The sequence below is a fragment of the Columba livia genome, chromosome 5 (genome assembly GCF_036013475.1).
Source record: "Columba livia isolate bColLiv1 breed racing homer chromosome 5, bColLiv1.pat.W.v2, whole genome shotgun sequence".
Taxonomy (NCBI): Eukaryota; Metazoa; Chordata; class Aves; order Columbiformes; family Columbidae; genus Columba; species Columba livia.
The window spans coordinates 48,959,540-48,985,549 of NC_088606.1; the positions used below are offsets into that span (position 1 = coordinate 48,959,540).

The following is a 26,010-nucleotide window of genomic DNA, read 5'->3' on the forward strand; positions in this document are numbered from 1 at the left end:
CTGTTACTTGAGCAGTTATTTAATCTTCATATTTGTTAATAAAATAGTATGGAATTAACATTTTTTTTTTAAATTAGGGAAGAGCCTTTACAATATTTCCATTCTCTTTTTGGTTTGTTTGTTTTTGTGGGGTTTTTTTTGTTTGTTTTAGTTTGTGCGGTTTTGGTTGTTTTTTTTTTTCCTTTTTTCCATTTTTTTTTTTTTTTTTTTTTTTTTTTTCCCCCAGCAAACTCCAGGTGCATATATCTGTATTTAGGCACATAAGGTGTCTGAAAGGTAATTGCCAGGGCTCAACAACTGTTGCGAAGTCAGTTGTTGATGACTAATGAAATTACTTTTGCTTTACACAGAAGAGGTTGCCTTTTTTGTATAGACACATCATCTACAAGAGCCTTGGGGTATCCTGACGCAGATTGGGATTGTAGAAAAACGTTACCTCACTAGCTGGTTGCTTTGCTGCTTCTTTTTCCCCTCTGTGGGGTTTTTCTTCAATTAACAGCCCATTGTATTAAGGTACTTGACAGTTGGAGTGACACTTCTGCCAATCCTAGCACATTTGTCACAGGTATCTTATCTTTGGCAGAAATGCAAGGTCAATGGCAAAGGCATGATTAGCATAAAACTGCTTCTTTTCAGCAGATGGAGCATACTTACCAAAAATTTATGGACAGCTGAGAGCACCCAAAGTATAGAACTCTTTCCTGGTACAATGTTTCTCGGATCTCTCAGAATCATGACTTTTTAGACTCAGTCCTCATTTTTAACATCATGTTTCTTCATCTCAGTAATGCTTTATTGAGCTTCATAGAAATATAACAGTTCATTGGGGTAGTGAAGAAATTCAATGAACAGTTTTCATCCATTGAGGGCTTTTAATGGCTGTTGTAGAAACCTTCATCTGTTGTTTGATACAGTGTCCTCATGACTAAGTTCAGGCTTATCCATAATAAGCCATAAAGATAATAAAGTGCGGAAAAATTTGTGGCCTAGGCTTCTGCTTCACTGACTCCTGTAACATTACAGTTTTTGACCATAGAGTATTACTCTCCATCTGCCAGGATGTGAACAAAAGCTTAGGGTACTAAATTTGGGCTCTCTTAAGACTCCCCACAGATTGTACCACAAGTTGCACTTGAACGCAGATGATTGAAAAGTACCTTTCCTCAGACTAATCTAGCGTGTTCTTTTGCTGACTGTTTAATGAGACTATGCTACTAGTGCTCACTTTACAGATACAGAAATACAGATTTAGTAGCTTAATATTGGCCTCCAGTATGGAAAATGATGGTGCTGTATATGCTAATGGTTATCAGATCTAAGTATTTGTTTCATGAAGGAATCTTTTTGCTGAAATAACATAGGGGTGCAGTTTATTCCACACTGTTTATTACTTTGTTAAAACAGATAAACTGAGGCTAACTGGTGGTGCATGCAGTAGGCATTTGCTGTTACTTAGTGCATTAGTATTTTGTATTAGTATTTTCACATAAGTGATTGCAATTCTAGATACTCTTCAGCATGTGAAAGACAGCAAACACATAGTTGTGTATCATAAGGGCCGTTACTTCAAGGTGTGGCTGTACCATGATGGTAGACTGTTGAAACCCCGAGAAATTGAACAGCAGATGCAAAGAATTCTTGATGATGATTCAGAGCCTCAGACTGGTGAAAAGAAACTAGCAGCTCTTACTGCAGGAGATAGGTATGGTGGTTATTGTTTTTTTAAATTAATTTTAATATTTAGAAATAGTTGCGTAAGATACTAATTGAATATTGGCTTTGGAATTTTAAAATAGTCTGAAGTCAGTTTATTAATACCTTGATCACTGATTTTGTATATTGCTAACATGTAGCAGCTCTTCAGTCATTTGTAACTACATTGAGTTAAAAGTAATTTTTCAGCAGCAACCCCTTATACAGATTACCTATGCTTACATGGAGAGGTTCGGTTTAATTGTGGCTATAAGAGTTGTAATCGGAAGCTTTACAGTATTACATGTATTGAGCTACTAGAATTTCATATCTACTCTAAGGTTAAAAATTAATATTGAGAATGTGAATTCAGTATCTGTTACTCTACATTCATGACTTGCACATAAAAATAAAGCAGTGTGTACTCAATTGGTTCTAGGTACAAGGTCATTGAATTCAGTTAAATTGTGACAAACTTAGTTCAACTTGTCTAGTTGTTTCTGGACAAGGGAGAGAAATAACTGTCTGTTTTAATACACTTTCTTACTGGGCATAAGAAGGTTTTCATTGGGAAAAACATGTAAATTTATAAATAAACATTGTGCAACCATACGGAAATTACATTGTTCAAGACTTACTTAACTTCAAATCTGTTTCAGGCATTTGCCGTGGAACCTTTAATTGAAAATTGTCCAGCCTCTGAGATTTAATTGTTACAACAATGGATATTAATATCTGTTGATTGCTTACATTATTATTACTGTTTTTTCTTCCATATAAAATATATTTTCTTTTGTTTAGATATAATTATAGATGATGTATCTGCATAAATGCTGGATTTCTGAGGATAAAGCTTCACACATGTGATAAGATGTTAAATTGATTCCTAGGATTACATTGTACATATATTTCAGAACTTGTCACTGCTGACATAGTTTAAATGAAATGCATGTAGTTGCTTCAAATTTGATAAGTTTGGAGGAATGCCTCTTGGTGATCTTAAAGGTGATAAAACATTGACAAATTCATGTAATTTGGCTATAAACCAAATTCTTTTTGCAGAGTACCATGGGCTAGAGCTCGACAGGCTTATTTTAGCCATGGAAAGAACAAACAGTCCTTAGATGCTGTTGAAAAAGCAGCATTTTTTGTGACATTGGATGACATTGAGCAAGGGTACAGAAAAGAAGATCCAGTGAGGTCGCTGGATGCATATGCAAAATCCTTAATACACGGCAGATGTTATGACAGGTACAGTATTGACTCTGAGGAAAACACCTTCTCTGTTTTAGAATTTCCGTAATTCATGTGGCTAATACCTATGAATTAGTGTCTTATATGCTGATAAATTCCATAGAATCACAGAATGGTTTGGGTTGGAAGGGGCCTTCTAAGATCATGGAGTCCACCTCCCTTGCTGTGAGCAGGGATGTCTTTCAGTACATCAGATTGCTCAAAACCCTGTCCAACCTGACTTTGAATACTTCCAATGATGGGGCATCCACAGCTTCTCTGGGCAATCTGTCTCAATGTCTCACCACTCTCATTATAAAAAAAAAAAAAATTCTACCTTAAGAAAATCTCCTCTCCTTCAGTTTATAATCATTGCCCCCTGCCCTGTCATCCTGGGCCTTGGTAAAAAGTCTTTCTTGGTCTTTCTTGTATGTTTTATTTATATATTGAAAGGCCACAAGAAGGTATCCCAGAGCCTTCCCTTCTCCAGGCTGAAAAACCCCAATTCTCAACTTTTCTTCATGGGAGAGGTTTTCCTGCCCTCTGACCATTCCCAGGGCCCTACCCTGAACCTGCTCCAACAGGCACATCATTCTTGTACTGGGAACCAGAGAGTGGATGCTGTACTCCAGGTGGGGTCTCATAAGAGCAGAGTAGAGGGTGTGAATCGCCTCTCTTCTACCCACTGGCTGTGCTGCTTCTTGCGCAGTTCAGGATATGTTTGAATTTCTGGGCTGCCAGCACACATTGCTGGCTCATGTCCAATTTTTCATCCACCCATATCCCCAAGTCCTTCTCTGCAGGCCTGCTCAATCCATTCATCCCCCAGTCTACTGATATTGGGGATTACCCTGACCCAAGTGCAGGACCTTGCACTTGACCTTGTTAAAGTTCATGCGGTTCACATCGTTGAACTTCATGAAGTTCAAATTTTTGTCTGTTTATTTAAATGAACTATTGTTAAAAACAAACGAACCAAACCACAAGAGCTAGTGCATTTGAGTGTGAATGTTTGACAGATGAAGTTACAGTATAAAAATACTTTTCAAATATATAAAATCATAAGGAATTCTTAATTTCTTTTATAGATGGTTTGATAAAACATTCACTCTTATAGTATTCAAAAATGGCAGAATGGGTCTGAATGCAGAGCACTCTTGGGCAGATGCTCCTATTGTTGGACACCTGTGGGAGGTAGGTGTTTAGTACAAAAAGTTAATGCAAGAGATCATGTGATATGGTCTGTGCAACAGTTCTGAAGATCAGCAGTTACTTTCAATCCTTTGCCTTCATGTTCCTGAGATTATAGGCCTGGGTTTACAGTGTAGAATTAAAAAAAACCTCCCTTGCTTAGAATAAAAGATTGCTGTCCTTTAAATTAAAAGGTCTTTATTGTATTTTAATGAGCATAGATATCTTCATAGAAAAGTGATACAGCTCCCCACCTAACTTGTTTATTTTATATATATACAGGCTCCTTAAGCACTTAAGCTTTCTTGTGCTATAAAAATCTCACACTTACTGTCAAAATAGAAGGAAATGGTAGAGAGTTTAACTTTTCCTCTAAGCCATCGTTTGATGAGCTGCAGATTGATATGTTGATTTAATTATCTCTTCTATTTATTTTAAATGAATGGAATAAATACACTTTTTGCCAGGTTTGTTCATCATGAGTTTATTACTTGAAATCCTATTTGATTTTGGTTTTTTTTTTTTTTTTTTTTTTTTAAGCTTAGACCCATAAACAATTACATGACTCAATCACACAAAACTATTTCAGAAACATAAGCTAATTCTGATTTCACTATGTATGGGTCTAACTGCTGCCCCACTTGTGTAAGAATAAAAAATTCTTATTGCATTCTCTAACCATGGAAGAAAGAAGCCAAATTGATTTGAGATTGACTTGACAGTGCAATTTAGACTACCTTAATGGAAGTTACTTTGTTTTCTTTCAATGAATGATGTTGTAGGATTTAGTTCGCATTTCTGTACTTACTATTATTTGGTTCATTTTCTCCTAAGAATTAGGATGACTAAAATAAACTAAGTAGGATTTCATTTCCTAAAAAGTTATCTGTTGTTAGCTTTTTATAGATTTTCTGGTTTTGTAATAGAATGGTTTAAACTATATTTCATAGTTGGCATGTTCTGACCACTAAGTGAGAAAATTAACTTAAAAGAAGATACTAGAAATATATATGTAGAACATGCAATAGATTTTTGTCAAGTGTTTTCTTCAAATCTATTGATAAATCTGTATTTTCTAGTTTGTGTATTGCTAATTGTCTTTTTACATAGAAGATGTTGTTTAAAATCTTGTAAGACAGTCTTTTTTTATCTGTTGTTCAAGTTGTATTGTTCATCTTAGAAACATTCTGCTTCCCCACCCAAGAACTCTAGTGTGCATATAAAATGAACTGCAGTTTTGAGTGGGATACAAATCTTAAAAATTATTAAATTCTCGCACTTTCAAATAAACTATTCCTTGATGAACAAGTTTTGACAGATAAAAAATTTGTAGACATTCTCTAGAGTTAAATTGAACAAAGGTTGTGAAATCTAAGTCTGATTTTTGTACTGCTAGTAAGTGTGAGGTGTGTTTTTGGTTTAATAATTTTGGATAATTCAGTAGCATCTAACAAAGTGCACCTGAGTAATTGAATAGGTGTTTATGTATACCTGGTATTCCTCCCACTCAGAACACAAGTGAAAATGCCTTAAAATAAGAGGTAAAACAAAGGACTTCACTTGCTGCTGTTTTCAGTATTTGGAAATAGATTGTATGGTGTATTTCACTACGGACTGAAAATGGGTTATATTGATTTCATCATTAAATCCTAATTCCACAGCAATATGTAATGTGTTGCAATTCTGAAGAAGTATCATTCTTTGCAGAATGTAATGGCAACTGAGTATCTTGAACTGGGCTATTCAGAAGATGGGCATTGCAAAGGAGATACCAATCAAAATATTCCTATTCCTACCAAACTACAGTGGGAAATTCCAGAGGAAGTAAGTACAGAATAGTTTGTGCTTTGAGGAAGACTTTCCTGTTTTTCTGAGCAGTCAAATCATTTAAGCAATTACTGATAACCCTATAAATTAGCTTTAAATTCCATTAAGTCCTGTAAGATGTGTATTTCACGTGTGGACATAACTCAGTTTACTTAAAAAGATACCAGGGGGTTTAACATAACTTGAATTCTGGCCAGGAAATGCCAGCCTTTTACTAGACACTCTCTTGGTTGGCCACATGTCAAAATTATGTGGCCACTTATTTTAAATAGTAGCTATATTAATATGAAATTTAAGTTCCTGAGGTTTCATTCCTATTGTCACAACAAATGCTCTTGTGTAATAGTTCCTTGAGATCAGCTGTCTGTCTTGTGTTCAAAATTCTGTATACATATTTAATAAGGTTTGATTTTTTTTTAATTTTTTTTTTTTCCCCGAGTTCAAGACAAAATGCCATCACCTATTTGGATTTGAATTTTGAATAAAAAGGTAATGGTGGTGATATGTTTAAGCATGGATTGGAAGCCACACAACTGTTGCCATTCTAATCCCTGTCAGTCATTCTTTTATGTTGTAGTGATCTGAACAGTCTTAATGCTGGTGTTTTTTAAAGTGTAATTTTTGGATGCTAGATGTATATTGGCTTAAAGCTTATTTTTAATTAGCTCTTTGAATTTTAACTTTCTGGCAAAGATAGCTTCTCCTTTTTCTCCAAGGGGAGATTATTTAGATGATGATGCTCCTGGCATGAATAAAGGCATAATTTCTTATTTTTCAATTAAAAATACTTACACTTTTTCAACAGTTCTCTCAAATGCTACATATGCCTATAGATATTTATTTTTTATTTTAGTGCCAAGAAGTGATTGAGAGGTCTCTGAGCACTGCCATAGCTCTGGCAGATGATGTGGACTTCCATTCATTTTTCTTTGATGCTTTTGGGAAGGGACTAATAAAGAAAGCAAAAACCAGCCCTGATGGCTTTGTGCAACTTGCCCTGCAGCTTGCTCACTATCGGGTAAGAAGAACAGACTGTTTCTGGCTCACAGAATCTTACTAAGTTTGGGTGTACCATGTTTGTGATAAAGTACTTGAGAGTAATCTTGCACTGCTTGTGTAAGGTTATCAAAGACATTCAATGGGAATTCCTATAAACCCTAAACAGATTACTACCTGGAAATGAATTGTCCAAAGGTTGGTGTATTGACACTCATACAGATTATCTCCTCTGCATAGTTGGTCTGTCCATGGGCATTTTGCACTAGATATGAAACTTCCAGTAGCTGTGTTTATAATCTAAACAATATTATACTTACCTTTTAGTTTGGAGTCACCATTATTTCAGTAGTCATGGACATTCCCCAACAGGATTAACAGAAATGCCTGCCTGTGTTTTCTTCTGTTAGTTCAGCTTTTCTGTAACTTGCTTTTAGAAAACACCAGTGTAACAACATGCAATGTTTTTCATTTTACTTTCTATTTATCACTGTTGAGATACGGTTCTACCTTTTTTTTTTTTTTTTTTTTTTTTTTTTTTTTTTTTTTAAGTAATTCCAAATACTTTTTCAAAGCATGTTCATTTTCTGGCTGCTGTCACCCCTTACAGTCTTTCTTACAACTGGTTAGGGTAGCTACACAGCAAATAGTGTGATTGCACACCCACCTTTTTTATTTGATCTCTTAATCTGAAACTGAATAGACTTTCATGATCAGTTCTGTCTACAGGTTGAGTTACTAACATGTGTTAGATAAACTTCTGTTGTTTGGCAACTTTTAATCTGTAGATTGTGTACATCTACAGGAAATATGGAAGCCACACTTCCTGGTTTTGCAGGCTGTTTTCAGTTCTCACATTCTTGAAAATCCCCACACTGTCATACGTTTTCATGCTATTAAACTTAAGTGAAAATACTTTTAAGGATGTTACAGTTTTCTTGATTAGTTACCACAGCTGTGTTAATTAGCAAGCCACTGAACTTTCAAATAGGTTTTTGATAGCCTTTAAATCAGCTTGTGTTATAAGCTAAAGAAGACTGAATATAAAATGCAGAGGGTACTCGTTGCTAGTTTGGTTATTCTATTAGTGTTTATCAAATCCCACTACTAATCTTATTTTTGCCTTTATTATATTTTGTAAGGCTGTTAATGGTGGGCCACTAAAAACTTAATGTTGAGTTTAATTTGTGGAGTGATTCATATCCTATCTGCTTACCTTGAACTGTTAATTAAGGAAGAGTGGCTAAGTCTGGCTAAATGTTTGAGTTCTTATTTTTGCCTTTTCAAGGACATGGGAAAATTTTCTTTAACATATGAAGCCTCTATGACACGCTTGTTCAGAGAAGGCAGGACCGAAACTGTTCGTTCGTGTACTGTTGAATCATGTAATTTTGTTCGAACCATGGAAGACCCAACTGAAAGTGTAAGTTCACGGTATTGGTGCCTCATACAATCTATAAGGCACATGAGTTATTGTTGCTTTTTCCATGCGAGAGACGGAACCTGACACACCAATGTGATGTTCACAGAGTGCACTTTATTGTCGGACCAGGCTAGCTTTATACCAAAGCTGCCCTGTCCACGTGCCTTGCAACAATGTGATTGGTTGTAACTCGTGCTATACAATAACGTGATAGGCTGCATGTACTGTCCACACACTCTGTGTGTGTCCAGCGATTGCTTATTCATTATTACCTTCTAATGGGGCTCATCTCATTTCTTTTGTCTCTGGCTTCACCTCTCAGCCAGGCTGGTGACAACCCCATCCCCCCAGGGCAGCGGGGGGCTCTGCCACTACAAGTTATCACTAGATATCTATATAAGTTCCTAAATAGGTTTTAAACACTTAAAGTGATGCCTTTGTTTTTTGGGAAAGAAGTGCAGCATAAGGTAATTGTCCACATTTTCTGTCAGTATGGAAGAAATTCAAGGCTATACCAAAAGAGAAATCTTACTAACTTAGCCAAAGATGCCGCTTCTTACAGTTCCTAAAATCCAGAAAACTGGGATGACTTGGAAAACTCGTATACAGTTTTGTGAAACAAGTAATCTCATACCAGTTAAGCTTTCCTTTCTGATAGGGAAGCAAGTATTATTCACAGGAAATAAGTAGGTGCTCTTATATGTTGATTTCAATGGTCTTTTTAATCTTTCTTGTGATGTTCTGGTTAGCAAACAAGGAAGTATGGTCTAGGGGAAAACTTACTGGCTTGGAAAACTTGAACAGTACTGCTTAAATGTTTGCTGTCAAAATGGAAGGGTAGAGGATGGTTGTCTTGAGGACTGTCTGTTCTTTAACCCACTGCTAATCACAGTTTTCACAGATACAGTTGATGAAATAAATTATTATATTTGCAGGTTTTGCTAAGCTGAAGGGCATTTCCGATTCTTCAGAGTCAATAAAAATTTGACCTGAAAAAGAGGATTTTATACAATAGGAAGGTACTCAAGGTGTTGCATCTAGGCTTGAGTAACAGCTGCATGGGTAGAAGTTCTAATGAAAAAGATCTAGGACTATAATTAGTAACAGAACCACTGACATAGCACAATCAGTGCTATGCGATTAGGATAAAAGGATCCCTTAATTTAGTCTTGTCCTTTATTTTTAGTAGTCTTTTGTCTCTGCACTTCTTTGTAGTACAGCATTAGCTGGGGTGGTTTGTCCAGTTTTGAATACCACACTTGGGGTATGGATGGATTGGAGAGAGTATAAAGGAAAGCAAGAAGGATGGTTAGACGCCTCTAAAGAGGATCTGTGAGGAGAGTTGGAACTTAATTATTCTTGCCTAATCTAAAGAAGAGAAAACACTGTATAAAAGGTAGGGAGCCAGGCTGTGCTCAAGAGGATAAAAAGGCTGATGCAGAGATGATCAGAAAAATCTGTTTTCTGTCCCAAGAAGTAACGGACTTAAATTTCAGAAAGAAACACATTAGGGAAACGTTTTCTGCAGGTAAGGATAATGAATAAGGAGGGAAATAGCAAAAAGCCTGAAACAGATTACTTGGGGATGTTGTTTTTTTCACTTTTAAAATTGTTAAAAGTAAGTTACGTAATGGTTCTTCATGAAAGTGCTTTAATTATCAGCTCTTAGGGCAGATGAATAGTTGCGGTTCTTTCTAGCCCTGTGATTCTATAAATAAATATTACTGCAAGAAAACAGATGCACATAGAAACTCTTTTTTCTCCCTCATCTTTCTGGAAGTTCTGTGCAAGTAAAATCCATCTGGATTTCTCAATATGCTGTGCTGGGAGCTGTGATAAAACCAGTGCAGGTCTGGAAATCCAGCCTTGCACATAAATGTATGCCACAGCTACTGTACAACTATCCTGTGTAAGTAATTTTTACATAGTCCTAATATTAGAATTACTGCTATTACACATCTCTGCAGTTAATATCTGCATTTGCGTTAAAGGAGTAAGGTAGCCCCATACATGGCAAGATCATATATATATTGACTGGAATGTGGTCATGGAAGACTGCACCCTTTTCAGGAAAGACAGGCCAGCCAGGCGTGGTGGTGGAGTTGCACTCTATGTGAGAAAGCAACTACAGTGTACTAAATTCTGCCCAGGAGTGGATGAGGAGCGAGTTGAGAGTGTATGGGTCAGAATTAAGGGGCAGGCTGGCAGGGGTGATACTGTTGTAGGTGTCTATTACAGGCCACCAGATCAGGCTGAGGAAGTTGATGAGGCCTTCTATGGGCAGCTGAGAGTGGCCTCACAGTCACAGGCCCTGGTTGTTGTGGGTGATTTTAACTTCCCTGATGTTTGCTGGAAGGACCATTCTGCCAGCCAGCCACAGTCCAGGAGGTTCCTCCAGTGCATTGATGATAACTTCCTCATGCAGATGGTGGAGGAGCTGACTAGGAGAGGTGCACTGCTGGATCTCATCCTCACTAACAAGGAGGGTCTGGTTGACGCAGTAAAGGTTGAGGGCTGCCTGGGTTGCAGTGACCACGAGATGGTGGAGTTCAGCATCTTGTGTGGCAGGAACAGAATAGCAAGTAGAATTGCAACCCTGGACTTTAGCAGGGCTAACTTTGGCCTTTTCAAGCAATTGCTAGGGGAAATCCCGTGGGCAAGACTGCTTGAAGGTAAAGGGGCCCAAGATAGCTGGATTGCATTCAGAGATTGTTTCTTCCATGCTCAGGATCAGAGCATCCCCACACATAGGAAGTCAAGAAAGGGAGCCAGGAGGCCTGCATGGTTGAATAGGGATCTGTTGGGTATGTTCAAGCAGAAGAGGAGAGTTTACAGGTCATGGAGGCAGGGGCTGGCCGCTTGGGAGGAATGTAAGGCTGCTGTTAGAGGATGTAGGAAGGCGGCTAGGATAGCCAAGGCCTCCTTAGAATTACAGCTGGTGAGAAGGGGCAAGGACTGCAAAAAGAACTTTTTCAAATACATAGCAGAAAAAACTAATACCAGAGGCAATGTAGGCCCACTGATGAATGGGGTGGCTGCCCTGGTGGCAGAAGATATGGAGAAGGCAGAATTACTGAATGCCTTCTTTGTCTCTGTCTACTCTGCTGGAGGCTGTCAGAGGCAGTCAGGATGGCTTTACCAAGGGTAAGTCATGCTTGACCAACCTCATAGCCTTTTATGAGAATGTAGCAAGGTGGATGGATGATGGCAGAGCAGTGGATGTGGTCTACCTTGACTTCAGTAAAGCCTTTGACACAGTCTCCCACAGCATCCTCACAGCTAAGTTGAGGAGGTGTGGTCTAGACAACTGAGTAGTGAGGTGGGTTGCAAACTGGCTTAAGGAGAGAAGCCAGAGAGTGGTGGTCAATGGTGCGGAGTCTAGTTGGAGGCCAGTATCTAGTGGAGTGCCTCGGGTCAGTACTGGGGCCAATATTATTCAATATATTCATTAACGATCTGGACAAGGGAACTGAGTGTACTGTCAGCAAGTTTGCTGATGACACTAAGCTGGGAGGAGTGGCTGACACACCAGAAGGCTGTGCTGCCATCCAGCGGGACCTGGACAGGCTGGAGAGTTGGGCAGGGAATAACCTAATGAAATTTAACAAGGGAAAGTGTAGAGTCCTGCATCTGGGCAGGAACAACCCCAGGTTCCAGTATAGGTTGGGAAATTACATATTAGAGAGCAGTGTAGGGGAAAGGGACCTGGGGGTCCTGGTAGACAACAGGATGACCATGAGCCAGCACTGTGCCCTTGTGGTCAGGAAGGCCAATGGCATCCTCAAGTGTATTACAAGGAGGGTGGTTAGTAGATCAAGAGAGGTCCTCCTTCCCCTCTACTCCGCCCTGGTGAGACCCCATCTCTAGAATATTGTGTCCAGTTCTGGGCCCCTCAGTTCCAGAAGGACAGGGAACTGCTGGAGAGGGTCCAGTGTAGGGCAACAAAGATGATTAAGGGAGTGGAGCACCTCCCTTATGAAGAAAGGCTGAGGGAGCTGGGTCTCTTTAGTTTGGAGAAGAGGAGACTGAGGGGTGACCTTATTAATGTTTATAAGTATATAAAGGGTGAGTGCCATGAGGATGGAGCCAGGCTCTTCTCGGTGGCAAACAATGATAGGACAAAGGGTAATGGGATCAAGCTGGAACACAAGAGGTTCCACTTAAATTTGAGAAAAAACTTCTTCTCAGTGAGGGTGACAGACCACTGGAACAGGCTGCCCAGGGGGGTTGTGGATTAATTTCTCATGCTGGAGTCAAATAAGCAGCTTACTGTGTCCCAAATGAGTGGTGTAAAATGTCATGATGCTGGAGATGAGAAGTAACAGGTCGCAATATAGTCCGTGTGTTGCATTCCACATCATAAAATCATAACAGAATGGCTATCTAAGTGTTTTGAACAAGCACTTCCAGCGCTTGCAGTATTCATACAGTGTACATAAAATCACAGAATATCTCTAGTTGGAAGCAACCCATAAGGATCTTTGTGTCAAACTCCCTGCTTCTTGCAAGGCTACCTAAAATTAAGCTGTACGACTAAGAGTGTTGTCCAGGTGCTCCTTTAAATCTGACAGGTTTGGTGCCCTGACCACTTCCCTGGGGAGCTTGTTCCAGTGACTGACCAGCCTCTCATTGAAGAACCTTTTCCTAATGTCCAATGTGAACTTCCCCTTAATGCAGCTCCATACCATTTTCTTATGTCCTATAGCTGGTTACCAGAGAGAGATAATCAGCATTTTTACCTCCACTGTTCCTCTTTTGAGGAAGTCTGTAAGACTGCAATGAGGTTACTCCTCAAGCTTCTCTTTTTTAAGCTGAACAAACCAAGTGACCTCAGCTGCTCCTCATGAGTCTTGCCCTTGAGACCTTTCACCATCTTGGTCACTCTCGTCTGGTCACACTCTAAGGGTTTGATGTCCTTCTTATATTGAGGCACCCAAAACTGTTCATGGACCCCAGTACCTTTAGTGTTGTCAGTCTGTCTTCTAAAATGGCTATTGCCACTCCAGCTTTTCTTAAATGATGTTGATATTTGCTCTTTAACTTTTTAAGGCCAGTGTCTCTAGAAACTAAGTATACAATAATGTAGCAATCTTGAGTTGTAATTGTGTTTGATTCTGGGGTTAGATCACACTTAAAATACAAATTCTGTTTCATTATGCAGTATTTACAGCAAGTAATAGTTGACACTTGCTACTACCTGTAATTGAATACATGAGGTTGAAAAGCAAGAGGATACTAGTAATTGGTTAGTTGCATGCATTGTCTTGTACTTGACCCCTAAGCCTTGAGAACCTGGCTTCTGCAACTCCATCCTCAACTCAGCTCACTTAACTGATCTTTCTTCATTCTTTTCTTCATTGTTAGAATGAAAATAAGCTTAAGTTATTTCAGCTCGCTGCTGCCAAACATCAGCACTTATATCGTCTTGCCATGACTGGTGCTGGCATTGACCGCCATCTGTTCTGCCTTTATGTCGTGTCGAAGTACCTTGCTGTAGATTCTCCTTTCCTTAAGGAAGTAAGTGACTTTTATTGATAACTGTTGATTACAGTAAATCATCCTTTACTTAGTGTTTTGTGGTATCTGCTTACATACTTGTAGAACTCTGGTTTTCCTAAAAAAAAAAAACCCAACAAACCAAGAGTTCAGCGAGCCTGTCTGAACATCTGCTGGTATATCACAAGTTAGTTTCATTTTGTTTTATAATACTGCTTTCTGTGAGCTTTATAGTATAATATGCATTGTTAAGGATTGCAAGTATAGTCAGTATTGCAAAAAAAATATTGGTTGCTTGTGGTTTTTTATGTATTTTCAAGGCAGTACAACAGAGCCTGTGTTCCTTCTCTGAAGAATGTTCTTTTGCACCTGTGACAAAATAACTTTCTTTTAAGTTACTGTGAGTTAAAGGAATTATATGTTGCATTTTTTTTTTGTTAATGCACAACATTAATGTCACTCTGTATTACATGACAAATGCTTATTACTTAAACTAGCTTTTAAGGTTGGGTTTTATAAAAGTAATTATATTGCACTTGTTCATTTTTTCTGCTTCCAAACTAACCTGTTCGCATTTGTCTGCTTGGCCTCCTAAATGTGAGTAGTGGCTAAATCAAGAATAAAACAACTTTTTGCAAACTTTCCAGACACGTATGAATTGTTAGAGATTTTACAAGCTTCTAACTTGATGTAGTGTCTTACCGGGATTTGAATATGGTTGTTAACAAGACCTGTTATACACAATTTACCAGGCTATAGACCAGATTAATCAGTTTTGAAATAGCATTTCTATTGAAAAAACTTCTATTCTCTTTGAGGAGTTGACATCAGGACCTCATGGTCATGGTTTGCATATCAGAACAAGCTTAGTTGTTTCTTTTAAGCTTCTTAGTTGTTCATTCAATTGAAACGGGAAGCTATCCTTAATATTGCTTTGAGTGCTTTCTAATGTGATCTTGACTAGCTTTTGAGAAAGTTGCATGTTCTTAAACAGTGTATTTTACTTGTCTGAATCTCTTTCATATCTAATAAAGGTTTTGTCAGAGCCTTGGAGGCTGTCAACGAGTCAGACACCACAGCAACACATTGATCTAAAGAAGAACCCTGAGATGTTATCCTGTGGTGGAGGATTTGGACCAGTATGTTTGCTAAGTACCACTTTGAAACAGTTTTATTTTGAATATGCCAGTCTAAAAATTTCAGATCGGTAATATCTTAATTTTTTTTCCCATGATGTGGCTGTGTTCAGAAAAATCTGCATCACCTTTTTTTCATATCGACTACAAGAATGGATTTTTGTTGAGGAAATGCACAGTTATCAAATATGGTACAGGGGTCCATGGCAGAGAGATCTGAGGAAGTGAGGACTTTTATCACATTACCCGTGTCCAGAGTTCCTGCACATCGGGCTATTATTACAATGATAAATGACTTATTACTTAAACTAGACTTTAAGATTGGGATTTGTAAAAGTAATTATACTTGACTTGTTTTTTGTGTTTCCTGATTAATTAAAAAATGCATTCATGCTTTCCTCCAAATTAAGTTACTGTGGCAGAATGCAAACCCCCTCCTCTCTCCCCCTCCCTCCTTCAGTATGGAGGAGTGGGCACATCTCCTCTCTTTCTCTGCTACTTGAGGCTAACAGCTTCTTTTGTTTGGCCCCAGAGCACCCTGGCCAGGGCCATTAGGAGAAGGGAGTGCCAAGGCACACTGAGCTGCTGGGTGCCTGTGGCCAGTGTGGGGGATGTTTGGAGGCTTCAGGGGCACCCACAGACAGTGTGGGGATGCAGAGAAGCTTCTAGAATGCCTACAGTCAGATCTGATCAGCCAGTATAAAAACGGGACTCTCATCGAGACTCCGCCCATTGTGTGGGTCTCTCGGAGCACGAGCAAGATGCTGCTGCTGAGAGCCTCGCTCCTCGGGATGGAGACTGCGCTTGCCTCACCGCCATGGGTGTGAGTAAAACTTCTTGCAGGATTGCGAGTATATGTATACTTTCCATGCACATATGCACATGTAACTTTCCGTGCTCAATACAAGCACGTGTAAAATTAATTCTCGCAGGATTGCGAGTACATTTATACTTTCCATGCACATATACACGTATAACTTTCCGTGCTCCATGTGAGCACATGTAAAATTAATCCTCGCAGAATCGCGGGTGTATTTTCCTTCCGTGCACATATGCACGTGTAACTTTCCGTGCACATTTGCACGCGTACTTTAAATTATTTCCTCGCACAATTGCAAGTGTATTTTCCTCCTGTGCTTCCACGTAAGCACGTGTAATATTCCATGCACATTTGCACGTGTAAGTAAATTAACCCTCGCAGGATTGCGAGTGTATTATAAATTTACCCTCGCGGAATCGCGAGTGTACACTTTCCGTACTCACTACGGGTACGTGTGTCTCTTTAAAAAATAATTCCGCACCATGTTTAGGCAAGTGTGTACTTCTCCGGGACTGGGGGACGGCTCCGGCATTGTTTTGAGTGAAGCCATGTGCATGCACACTGTGGACCACCTGTTGTGTTAGTTGCTGCCCCTTAATAATTTTCCTCAACTGATATCCGAACCTTTATTTAAGTCACTTTTGGAGTGCTAAAACCCTGTTTCTCACCAGTTTAATAAAAGTTGGTTTTGGACCTTGTTGTCCCTTAAATTAACCTACGGGGTGCCTCCGTGACAGTTACTCACGTTGCTGTGCTTGCCCTCATAAGTCTTGAGTAGTGGCTAAGTCGTAGTAAAATAATAATAAAACTACATTCTACAGCTTCTGTAGATTTTCAAGAAACTAGTGTATTGTTAGAGATTTTATAAGCTTCTGACTTGCTGTAGTGTAATATCTTACCAGATTTTTACATGGCCATTAATGATAAAAAACATAGTTAAAAAAATCTGTTAAGCAGACTTTATGTGGCTATAGTCTGGATTAATAATCTTGAAAACAGATTTTTTTCGAAAAGCATTGATCTTGAAAGAACGATGAGAGGGATCACAGGACTGTTCTTTGCCACAAAGAAATTAGGATTGACAAGTACAGTGTATTTTGGCTGTTTTGTCAAGCTGGATGTTGCTTCTTTGGTGGTTTTACTTTACATATTCATATTTCTGAAGCAGCTTTCAGTAGTTCTTGAATTTGGAATGAGTTTGAATTGCAGTATCAAGGAAGCCTATCTATTGCAATACTGCTTGTTAATGAGAAACAGCAGATTATGAAGTCAGTACTTAAAAACCCGCAAAAAGGTATGGTCTGGCAATACAATAGGTTTTTGGCTGCATGAATTTCTAACAGTTTTTCCCTTCTTTTTTTACAAATGCTACATTAACTGCTCCCTTGTTACTATTACTTCATTTCTTTAATTTCCTTCCTTCAGTTGTCTGCCTTTCCAAATAACCCTGCATACATTTTCCTTCATGATTTCTTGTATCCTTACAAAAACTGTGCTTTGGTTTGCTGAAGCAGCCCAGAGATTGAGTACCTCAGGCTTTCCATGTATTGTTTGGTTGGTTGGTTTTTTTAAAAAAAAAAAAAAAAAAAAAAAAAACACAAAAAGTGAAACAAAACACCAAACAAACAAACAAAAACCAACCAACCAACCCAACAAAAACAAAAACCAAACAACCAAACAACAACAACAAAAAAAAACACAAAACAAAAAAACAACAAACAAACAAAAAAACACAAAAAAACACCATTCTGTAGAATATAAGAATGTAGCCCTGTAACACTAATGGAGAGAAGACAGTCAGGCTGCCTGGCAGCAGAGAGCTTGAAGGTTGTGATCCTTTGATTTAGGAAGGAGGGTGGCAGCAGGATAGTCTGTGTTTACTAGGCATGCTTTAAATATAAGAGCAGACTGAAACTTGAGACAGTTAATGCTGCTGGTGTTGAAATCAGACCAGAGCTCTGCTCATGATATGGGTGTTTAGAATCATATATTTGCTGTAGAGTTGGATGACTTTGGACAAGTTTTCATAATATAACTTGTATACTCCATATTTATGTACCTGTGTGTGTTTACATCTGCAGAGTGATTCAATGAAACAGGATCTTTAGGTATAAAACTGAACTATTTTATTCCTTTCTACTTAAGCACTGGAATTGTATAGCTGCTTAGGACTAGACCTTGATAGAAGGTCTTTGAACAAGTATTCTATTCAAAATACTAAAGCTGGGAAAAATTACAGACATATATTCAGAAACTATGAATTCTTTGCACTTCATATGAGACTAGAGCTGTTTCCTTAAGTGGAATCAGTCTTCAGAAATTATGTATTAAATGTGGAAACTTAATTTCTGCTTGAGGAGAAATTGCAACTAATTTTAAAAGGTGCAAAGTAAGAATTGTGTAGTTATGTATAAGATAATTTAGGAATGGAAGGAAAAAAGAAAAAGTTTAGAACTTGTTTTTCTCTTCTTCCCCTAGGTGGCTGATGATGGTTATGGTGTCTCTTATATTATCTTGGATGAAGATTCCATCCATTTCCATGTCTCCAGCAAAATATCATGTTCTGACACGGTAAGGGTCTGTCCTTTGCTATGGTTTAATAAATCTGTTTTGATATCCGCTTATAAAACTGTTCTACTCATTGTCTAAAAAAAAATTTGTAGGACTTGCAGCATACAGTTATAATGTGATTTTCATTCTCAACATCGGCTATTTTGTTGGGTATGGTTTTTCTTCTTGTCTCCAATTCTATATATTTAATAGCTTTATGAACCAAGGAAATCATATTCTATTTCACTTATACTTTGAAGCATAAAGAAAGCATATGTTCAAGGTCATATTTACACCAGCTTCAATTCCCTGGAACTCATGAAAAATTACTTACATCTTTCCCATAACAGTAAGATGGGTGTCTCCTGTTTTTTGTTATTACACCTTTGCTTTGATTTGTCTCTGGCTGCAGTTGTAAAGACAAAGTAAAATGTGTACTGCTTATTCTTTAAATCTTCTTGGTTTAAATAATGGTGAAAGAAGCTGGCCCATAAGTTGTAATCTGTGCTTGAGAAACTTAAATAATCAAAAAACTATTAGAATAACACCCATTATTAGAATGTAGTAGATGTCATGTGTTCAATATCCTGATTTTGCAGAGTCCTGCTTTGAGTGAGTTTCAATTCATCTTTCCCCTTTAGATTTCTGTGCCTTCAGTAAACGTGCCGAGTTTGTTCAGCTGAACTAGTTTTCCTCTTTTGACTTTAACTTGTCTGAGAGATCTTGGTGCCTTTGGTTAATCATTAAAGATTGGGAAACACAACTTTGTTTTTTGACAGTTCAAATTGTTCTTTAGATGCCTGTTAGCTTGTACTTGAAATTTCCCTCTATTTTTTACTTACTAGTCAATTCAAGTGTCCATAAAGAAAAGGCAGCATATCCTGTAATGTAGCTAATGCTTTGTATTTGTAATCTTAATTTCTCCCTTGTACTATTCATCTGACACTTAGAATAAACAGAACAATTTTGTAGTTTGTTTACACTTAGATAATTGTGATTTTTCATTTTCAATGTAATTTCTCAATGGTAAATGATTCAGGATTCTGATAGAAGTCAAATACAAAATATTTTTCTGCTCTTTCAGTACTTCTAGGCCATTAGTCATACACTTTCTCAACATTATTTTGTTTTTTGAGAAATAGCTTTTGCAAAATCCTGTATAAAATCTTAATGCTAAAACACAGCTATTTTAAAGTAACAGAAAGCTATAGATGCTTCTGATTGCAAAGGGACATGATCTCAGTTCTGTTTGTAGGAAAGCAAATGCATAATGAAGAACTCATTAGTCAGTAATACCACAAATGTGGTTTAAATTTTATAGCATTAAAATTTTTGTGGCTTAAATTCCTCATTTTACGGTAAAATACATGCCCTGTTTCTGTAAGCTCCAGAATGACCAAATGTTAAAAGGTTCATTCTTTTGCCTAAAGGAACTTTGGTTTTGTTTTTTGTTTGTTTTTAAAGGATTCTCATCGTTTTGGAAAAAACATCCAAAAAGCAATGGTTGACATCATGGGTTTATTTAATCTTAGTAAAAACTGTACCAAGTGATTTGCCTTTTGGTGCCAAGCAGTCTCCTGTTGTTGGGATGAGAGCTCTTCTGAACAGTGAATGTGAGAGCAAGGTTTGTCAAAACAGTAGCTGGCAAAGAAACTGTGTCAACATCATCTTCATCACCTATGAAAACTTTAGAAGTGTATTAAATGTTTCATTATTTTCTTTTCAATAGTTTGGAAGAGTTTATTTCCACAAAGGATGACTTTAGAAATCTTGTATCTTTCTAGGGATGAAATACAGTATAATTGTAAGAAGTCATGTATATTCTAACTCCTGCGGTTTTCTCTTAATTTGTATACACTTGCTCTTTTTTTTTTTTTTTACTTAAAATTAATCTACTTGTATTCCAGAATCAAAAGAAGAAAACAAAATGTTTTTAACTCAAATACTAGAAAAAGTTAGATTTGCTGTGTAGTAATAGCAGAATGTTCTTCAATGTATCTGCTGCTTTATGCAATGAATGACAAAACTTGTGGCTGTTTACCTTCATTGGGTTTTGTTGTGGTTTTTTTTAAAAACTATAATTTCTGTAAAACACACACAAAAAAATCCATGATATAACCCACCTTGACATACCAAGTTGTAGAAATCTTTTGTTTTTTTTCAAACAAACAAACATCATATAGTGCTGCATCAGGTAGTAGAATGTAGCAGGTATTAAAATTAGCAGGTATCACATTTTTTCTTACTACTTACAAGCATGTTTGCTGCACCAATGATTTTATTTCCATAAAAATAAACGGAGTGGTGTGCTTGTTCATGCAAGTGCCTTAAAAAAAAGATCCTAAACCCAGGAAAAAAGCTGATGCTGGGAGTAGGTTTTACATTGTCTTAGTGGCAAAGGAGGTGAAGTAGTAGTAATGTAGATGTAGTTTTCAAATTACAAGTTAAGTTGATGTGGCATAAGTAGATTTAAATGTTGCCATATGGTAGTTAGGTGTAAAGCTATAATTAAATGCTCCCATCTTAAAAAGCGAATATCAGTCCCTATGAAATGCAGGAGTAATTTTGTTTCACGGAGTCACAGAATGTTAGGAATTTGAAGGGACATCAAAATCTAGTCCAATCCCCCTGCCATAGCAGGAACACCTAGATCAGGTTAGTCAGGAATGTGTCCAGTCGGGTTTTGAATATCCCCAGAGGAGGAGACTCTACAACCTCCCTGGGCAGCCTTTTCCAGTGTTCTGTTACCCTCACTGTGAAGAAGTTTCTTCTTGTATTTAGGTAGAACCTCCTATGTCCCTGTTTGCACCCACTGCCCCTTGTCTTATCACTGGTTGTCAGTGAGAAGAGCCTGGCTCCATCCTTGTGACACTCACCCTTCACATATTTACAAACATTAATGAGGTCACCCCTCAGTCTCCTCTTTGCGAATCTAAACAGAGGCAGCTCCCTCGGCCTTTCCTCAAAAGGGAGATGCTTCACTCCCTTAATCGTTTCTGTAGTTCTGTGCTGGACTCTCTCAAGCAGTTCCCTGTCCTTCTTGAACTGAGGGGCCCAGAACTGGACACAATATTCCAGATGCGATCTCACCAGCGCAGAAGAGAGGGGGAGGAGAACCTCTCTTGACCTACTAATTGACCTTCTAATACACCTCAGGATGCCATTGGCCTTCTTGGCCACAAGGACACAGTGCTGGCTCCTGGTCATCCCGCTGTCCACCAGGACCCCAGGTCCTTTTCCCCTACACTGCTTTCCAACAGGTCATTCCCCATCTTATACTGGATCCTGGGGTTGTTTCTACCCAGATGCAATACTTTACACTTTCCCTTGTTATATTTCATTAATTTTTTCCCTGTCCAAATCTCCAGCCTGTCTACGTTGCTGGATGGCAGCACAGCCATCTCGTGTGTCAGCCACTCCTCCCAGTTTGGTGTCATCAGCAAACTTCCTGACAGTGCACTCTATTCTCTCATCATGGATGAGTGTATTGAATAGGACTGCTCCCAGTACTGACTCTTGAGGGACTCCACTAGATACAGGCCTACAACTAGACGCTGCCCTGTTGACCACAACTCTCTGGCTACTTTCCTTCAGCGAGTTCACAGTCCACCTCACTACCTGATAGTCCAGTTTAGTTGTGAGGATGCTGTGGGAGACAGTGTCAGATGCTTTACTGAAATCAAGATAGACACATCTGCTGTTCTGCCATCATCTGTCCGCCTGGTTATGTCTTCATAAAAGGCTATGAGGTTAGTTATGCATGACTTCCCCTTGGTGAAGCCATGTTGATTGTCCCTAATGACCCTCTTATCCTTGATATGCCTTGAGATGGTGCCAAGGATAAGTTGTTCTGTGACTTTTCTGGGGATGGAGGTGAGGCTGACCAGCCTTTAGTTACCCGGGACCTCCTTCTTGCCCTTTTTGAAGACTGGAGTGACATTTGCTTTCCTCCAGTCCTCAGCCACATCTCTGTTTCCCACAACTTAGCAAAGACAAGGGAGAGTGGCCTAGCAATGACTTCAGCCAGCTCCCTCAGCACCTGTGGGTGCATCCCATCAGGACCCATGGATTTATGGATGTCCAGGTTGCTTAATTAGTCCCTTAACCCAGCCCTCATCAACTGAGGCGAACTCCTCCATTGTCCCAAATTCCTCTGGGGCCTCAGGGGTATAGGGCTCCTCAAGACAGCCTCCAGCAGTGTAGACAGTGACAAAGAAGGCATTCAATAACTCTACCTTCTCTGTATCTTCTGTCATTAGGGCACCCACCTCATTCATCAGTGGGTCTGCATCGCCTGTAGTGTTAGTTTTAACTGCCATGTATTTGAAGAAGCTCTTTCTGTTGTCCTTGACCCCTCTCGCAAGTTTTAATTCTAAGGAGGCCTTAGCTTTCCTAGTTGCCTCCCTACATACTCTGACAACAGACTTATATTCTTCCCAAGTGGCCAGCCCCTCCTTCCATGATCTGTAAACTCTTCTCTTCCATTTGAGTTTGCCCAGCAGTTCCATGTTTAACCAAACAGGTCTCTGGGCTCCCTTCCTTGACTTCCTACATGCTGGGATGCTCTGATCTTGAGCTTGGAAGAAGCAGTCCCTGAATGCTAACCCCTTGTCTTGGGCCCCTTTACATTGCCATCCCTGACCACATTCCAGTCACGTGAGCTGTCGCACCGTGTCTCTGTAATTGCCACTAGTTCTCCTAACTGAACACAGGTTTCTAACTCCTCCTGCTTATTCCCCATGCTGTGTGCATTGGTGTATGGGCATTTCAGGGAGCAAGAGTGCTGCCCCACAGCACCACCCCATCCCCCTTCAAATCTAGTGTAAAGCTCTGAAATGAGCCTTGCTAATTCCTGTTCCAACATCCTTTTGCCCCTGTGAGATAAACCCTTCCCATGTATAACTGTCTCGACCGGTATCTTAGAAAACCAGCTGTTGTCAAAGAACCCAAAGCCCTGCCTGTAGTGCCAGTTTTGTAGCCAATCATTTATGGACTGAATTATTCTACTCCATCCCATGTTGTCACCCAAAAATGGAAGGAGGGAAAAGAAAATAACTTGTGCCATACTCTTTCGCCAACTGTCCCAAGGCCCTGAAGTCTTTCTTCATTCCCCTCAGACTACAAGGTGCAGCTTCCTCCCCACCTGTCTGGAAGATCATCAGTTGGTAGTAGTCTGTTGAGTGCACCAGGCTGGGGAGTGCCCTGGTGATATCCCTTATCTGGGCTCCAGGTAAACTACACATTTCCCTATGATGAGAGTCAGCTCTGCATATTGGGCCCTCTGTCCCTCTCAGAAGTGAATCGCCTACTACAATTGCCCTTCTTTCTTATTGGAGGCAGTCTTGAGGTGTGGAGTCAACTGCCTCTTCCTATATAACCTCACAGGTGGACCTTCAACCACATCCTCACCTACCTCTTCTTCAAGATCCAGGGCTGCAAACCTGTTACAGAGGGGCACCTGGGGAAGCAAAGCAGGTAGGGAGGGGGGTTACCTGTGACACCAAACTAGAACTTGCTTCAAACCCTCCTCATCTTTTTGGTCCCCCACCTCTGCTTGACAGAGCGGGGGTCTATCACCTTTTAGGGGTATCTCCCTGGGGTCTTTCTGGTTGTCACGCCAGGAAGTTACTCCACCAGTCAATCTCCTTCTCACAGTCCTTGATGGTCCTCAGTCTCTCAACATCCTCCTGAAGTTTCACCATCATGCCGAGCAGATGTTCCACCTGTTCACACCTGCAGGTGGAATGCCTGTCTCCCTCCCCTGGCAGGCTCTGGCACTCCCTGCAGCCTAGGTGTTAAAACACCCATGCATGTTGTTTGAGGTGGGAAACCACAAAGATCCAAGATATATACTTAAGTAAATGCATGCTTACATAAATGTAGGAACCCTCACAAGACTTGGCCAGAGCCACTCGTTCTTTGATTAGGTACGGTGTGTGGGAAAGGACACTTTGAAATAAGCCTTCCTGTGGCAGGCAGGCATGGCATTGATCAAATTACTGCAATGATTTTATAGTGATCTGTTCTTCTGGAGCTGCAGAAATAATGCACTGGTTTTTGTTTGTTTGCTTTGTTTTTTAATTGACCACTGACCAATCTCTGCTTGAATTAACATTACCTTGTAGGATTTTCTTTAAGAAACCTTAAGTTTAGATTTGACTCTCAGGATTTAGATGTTTCAAGTCTAATTGTACTTAGTGCAGTTATCAATGCAATTTACATTCTTGGAGAGTATAATTGGCACAGAAAGCTGTTCTTTATTGTAAATGTTTTAAAAATTTTGTGGTGTTAAATGTATTTTTTTTTTAATTTGGGATAGGTTATAATTCCTAAACAGACAAGATTTTCTTTAAAATGTCAGCAATATGTAAATAAATTCATATGCTTTTTGGATGTAAATCTTAACCTATATTTGCTGTGGATTTTTATTAATAAATAGTTAATATAAATCTTGATGTTCAGTATTGTGTACATACCGTAAAACTGCTTGCAGGAATATAACTGAAATTAGATATGAATGCACCTTCTAGTACAGCGTACTTTATAATATAAAATGTTCACATTCCAGAAAAACTATTAATTTGTTACTAAAACCTTTGGTCACTTATTCTCAATTAGTGATTTAACAACTCAAAGTTAGCGTTGAATAGGTGCTAGAAGTCAGGTTGGATGATAATAAATTGACCTGTTTATTAAATAGCAGTGTAGAAGTGGAATACCTTGAATGTGCGTTTTCCAAATTTCTTATTTCAGCTATTTCATGCCAGAAATTGGGAGAGCATTAAATGCATGTAGAGGCTACCATTGTCCAGGATTAACGCTATTCCAAACTAAATATTTTTTTAAGGGTTGGATTTTTTGAGGGACTAAGGAAGTGTGTGCCTGACCCTGAAAATAGTGGTTCTAATTTAGCCTTTGTACCAATCCTTTTATCATATACAATATATTAATTTAAACTAGTTTTCTTTATGGTTTTTTTTTTTTTTCAATTACTCTACATCTATGGTTGGGTATTTACATCCAACAATTTGTCTGTATTTTTTACCCTCTTCTGTGACTTCAAATAATAAAATAAAATTTCACAATTACCACTACTTAGTACAATGTTTAATATCTTTTGTATTTTCTTCCCAGGTCCCTTGCTGCTGTTTCTGGACTTGTGAAATCATTGCTATTAGATCCTGTTATGGGTGGTAGTTGCAGACTCAGTTTATTTTAGCAGTGATTTAGGCATGTCTTGCTAGTTTTAATAAGGAATGTGTTAATGAAAAAATTTTGAGGTTCACTAGAAAGAAGAAACAACATAGGTCCTACTTTAGATGAGCTTTTTCATGAGATCCAAATAACCGCTGGAATGTATCTGTGAAACATTCTGTTTGCAAGCTAGTGGCTAGCACTGGTTTGATCTTTACAGTGAATAATCCATAGAATATGAATGGTAAGGCAGTGGAGAACTAGTACATGCACAGAAAGTTAACGCTGTTAAAAAGTTAGTTTTATCTGAAGAATACCAGTATCTGAAAAGTCCTTTGAAATCTCATTAAAACAGTTGAAGAGGATCTTTCTTACCCTTTAAAGGTTCATGTGATGTTTTTTGAATTGCTATTTTATTAAAAAACTAAACCATAAACCAGAACAAACCCCCA

At 38.7% G+C, this 26,010-nt stretch overlaps 1 protein-coding gene across 15 annotated transcripts in view; it reads left to right on the plus strand.

Annotated features, from left to right (window-relative positions):
* Positions 1-26,010, plus strand: part of CPT1A (carnitine palmitoyltransferase 1A) — a 79,214-nt gene that overhangs the window by 36,870 nt on the left and 16,334 nt on the right. For 10 of the 15 annotated variants that reach the window (XM_065064938.1, XM_065064943.1, XM_065064937.1 and 7 more), the window contains 9 exons: positions 1,507-1,702; positions 2,755-2,943; positions 4,014-4,119; positions 5,824-5,940; positions 6,797-6,961; positions 8,228-8,362; positions 13,727-13,879; positions 14,893-14,997; positions 18,293-18,385. In XM_065064938.1, the coding sequence (XP_064921010.1) occupies positions 1,507-1,702; positions 2,755-2,943; positions 4,014-4,119; positions 5,824-5,940; positions 6,797-6,961; positions 8,228-8,362; positions 13,727-13,879; positions 14,893-14,997; positions 18,293-18,385 (1,259 nt within the window). Of the gene's footprint in view, positions 1-1,506; positions 1,703-2,754; positions 2,944-4,013; positions 4,120-5,823; positions 5,941-6,796; positions 6,962-8,227; positions 8,363-13,726; positions 13,880-14,892; positions 14,998-18,292; positions 18,386-19,828; positions 24,814-26,010 lie in introns of those variants that run through there. The other 5 variants (XM_065064946.1, XM_065064947.1, XM_005509050.3 and 2 more) reach the window with 1 other exon arrangement.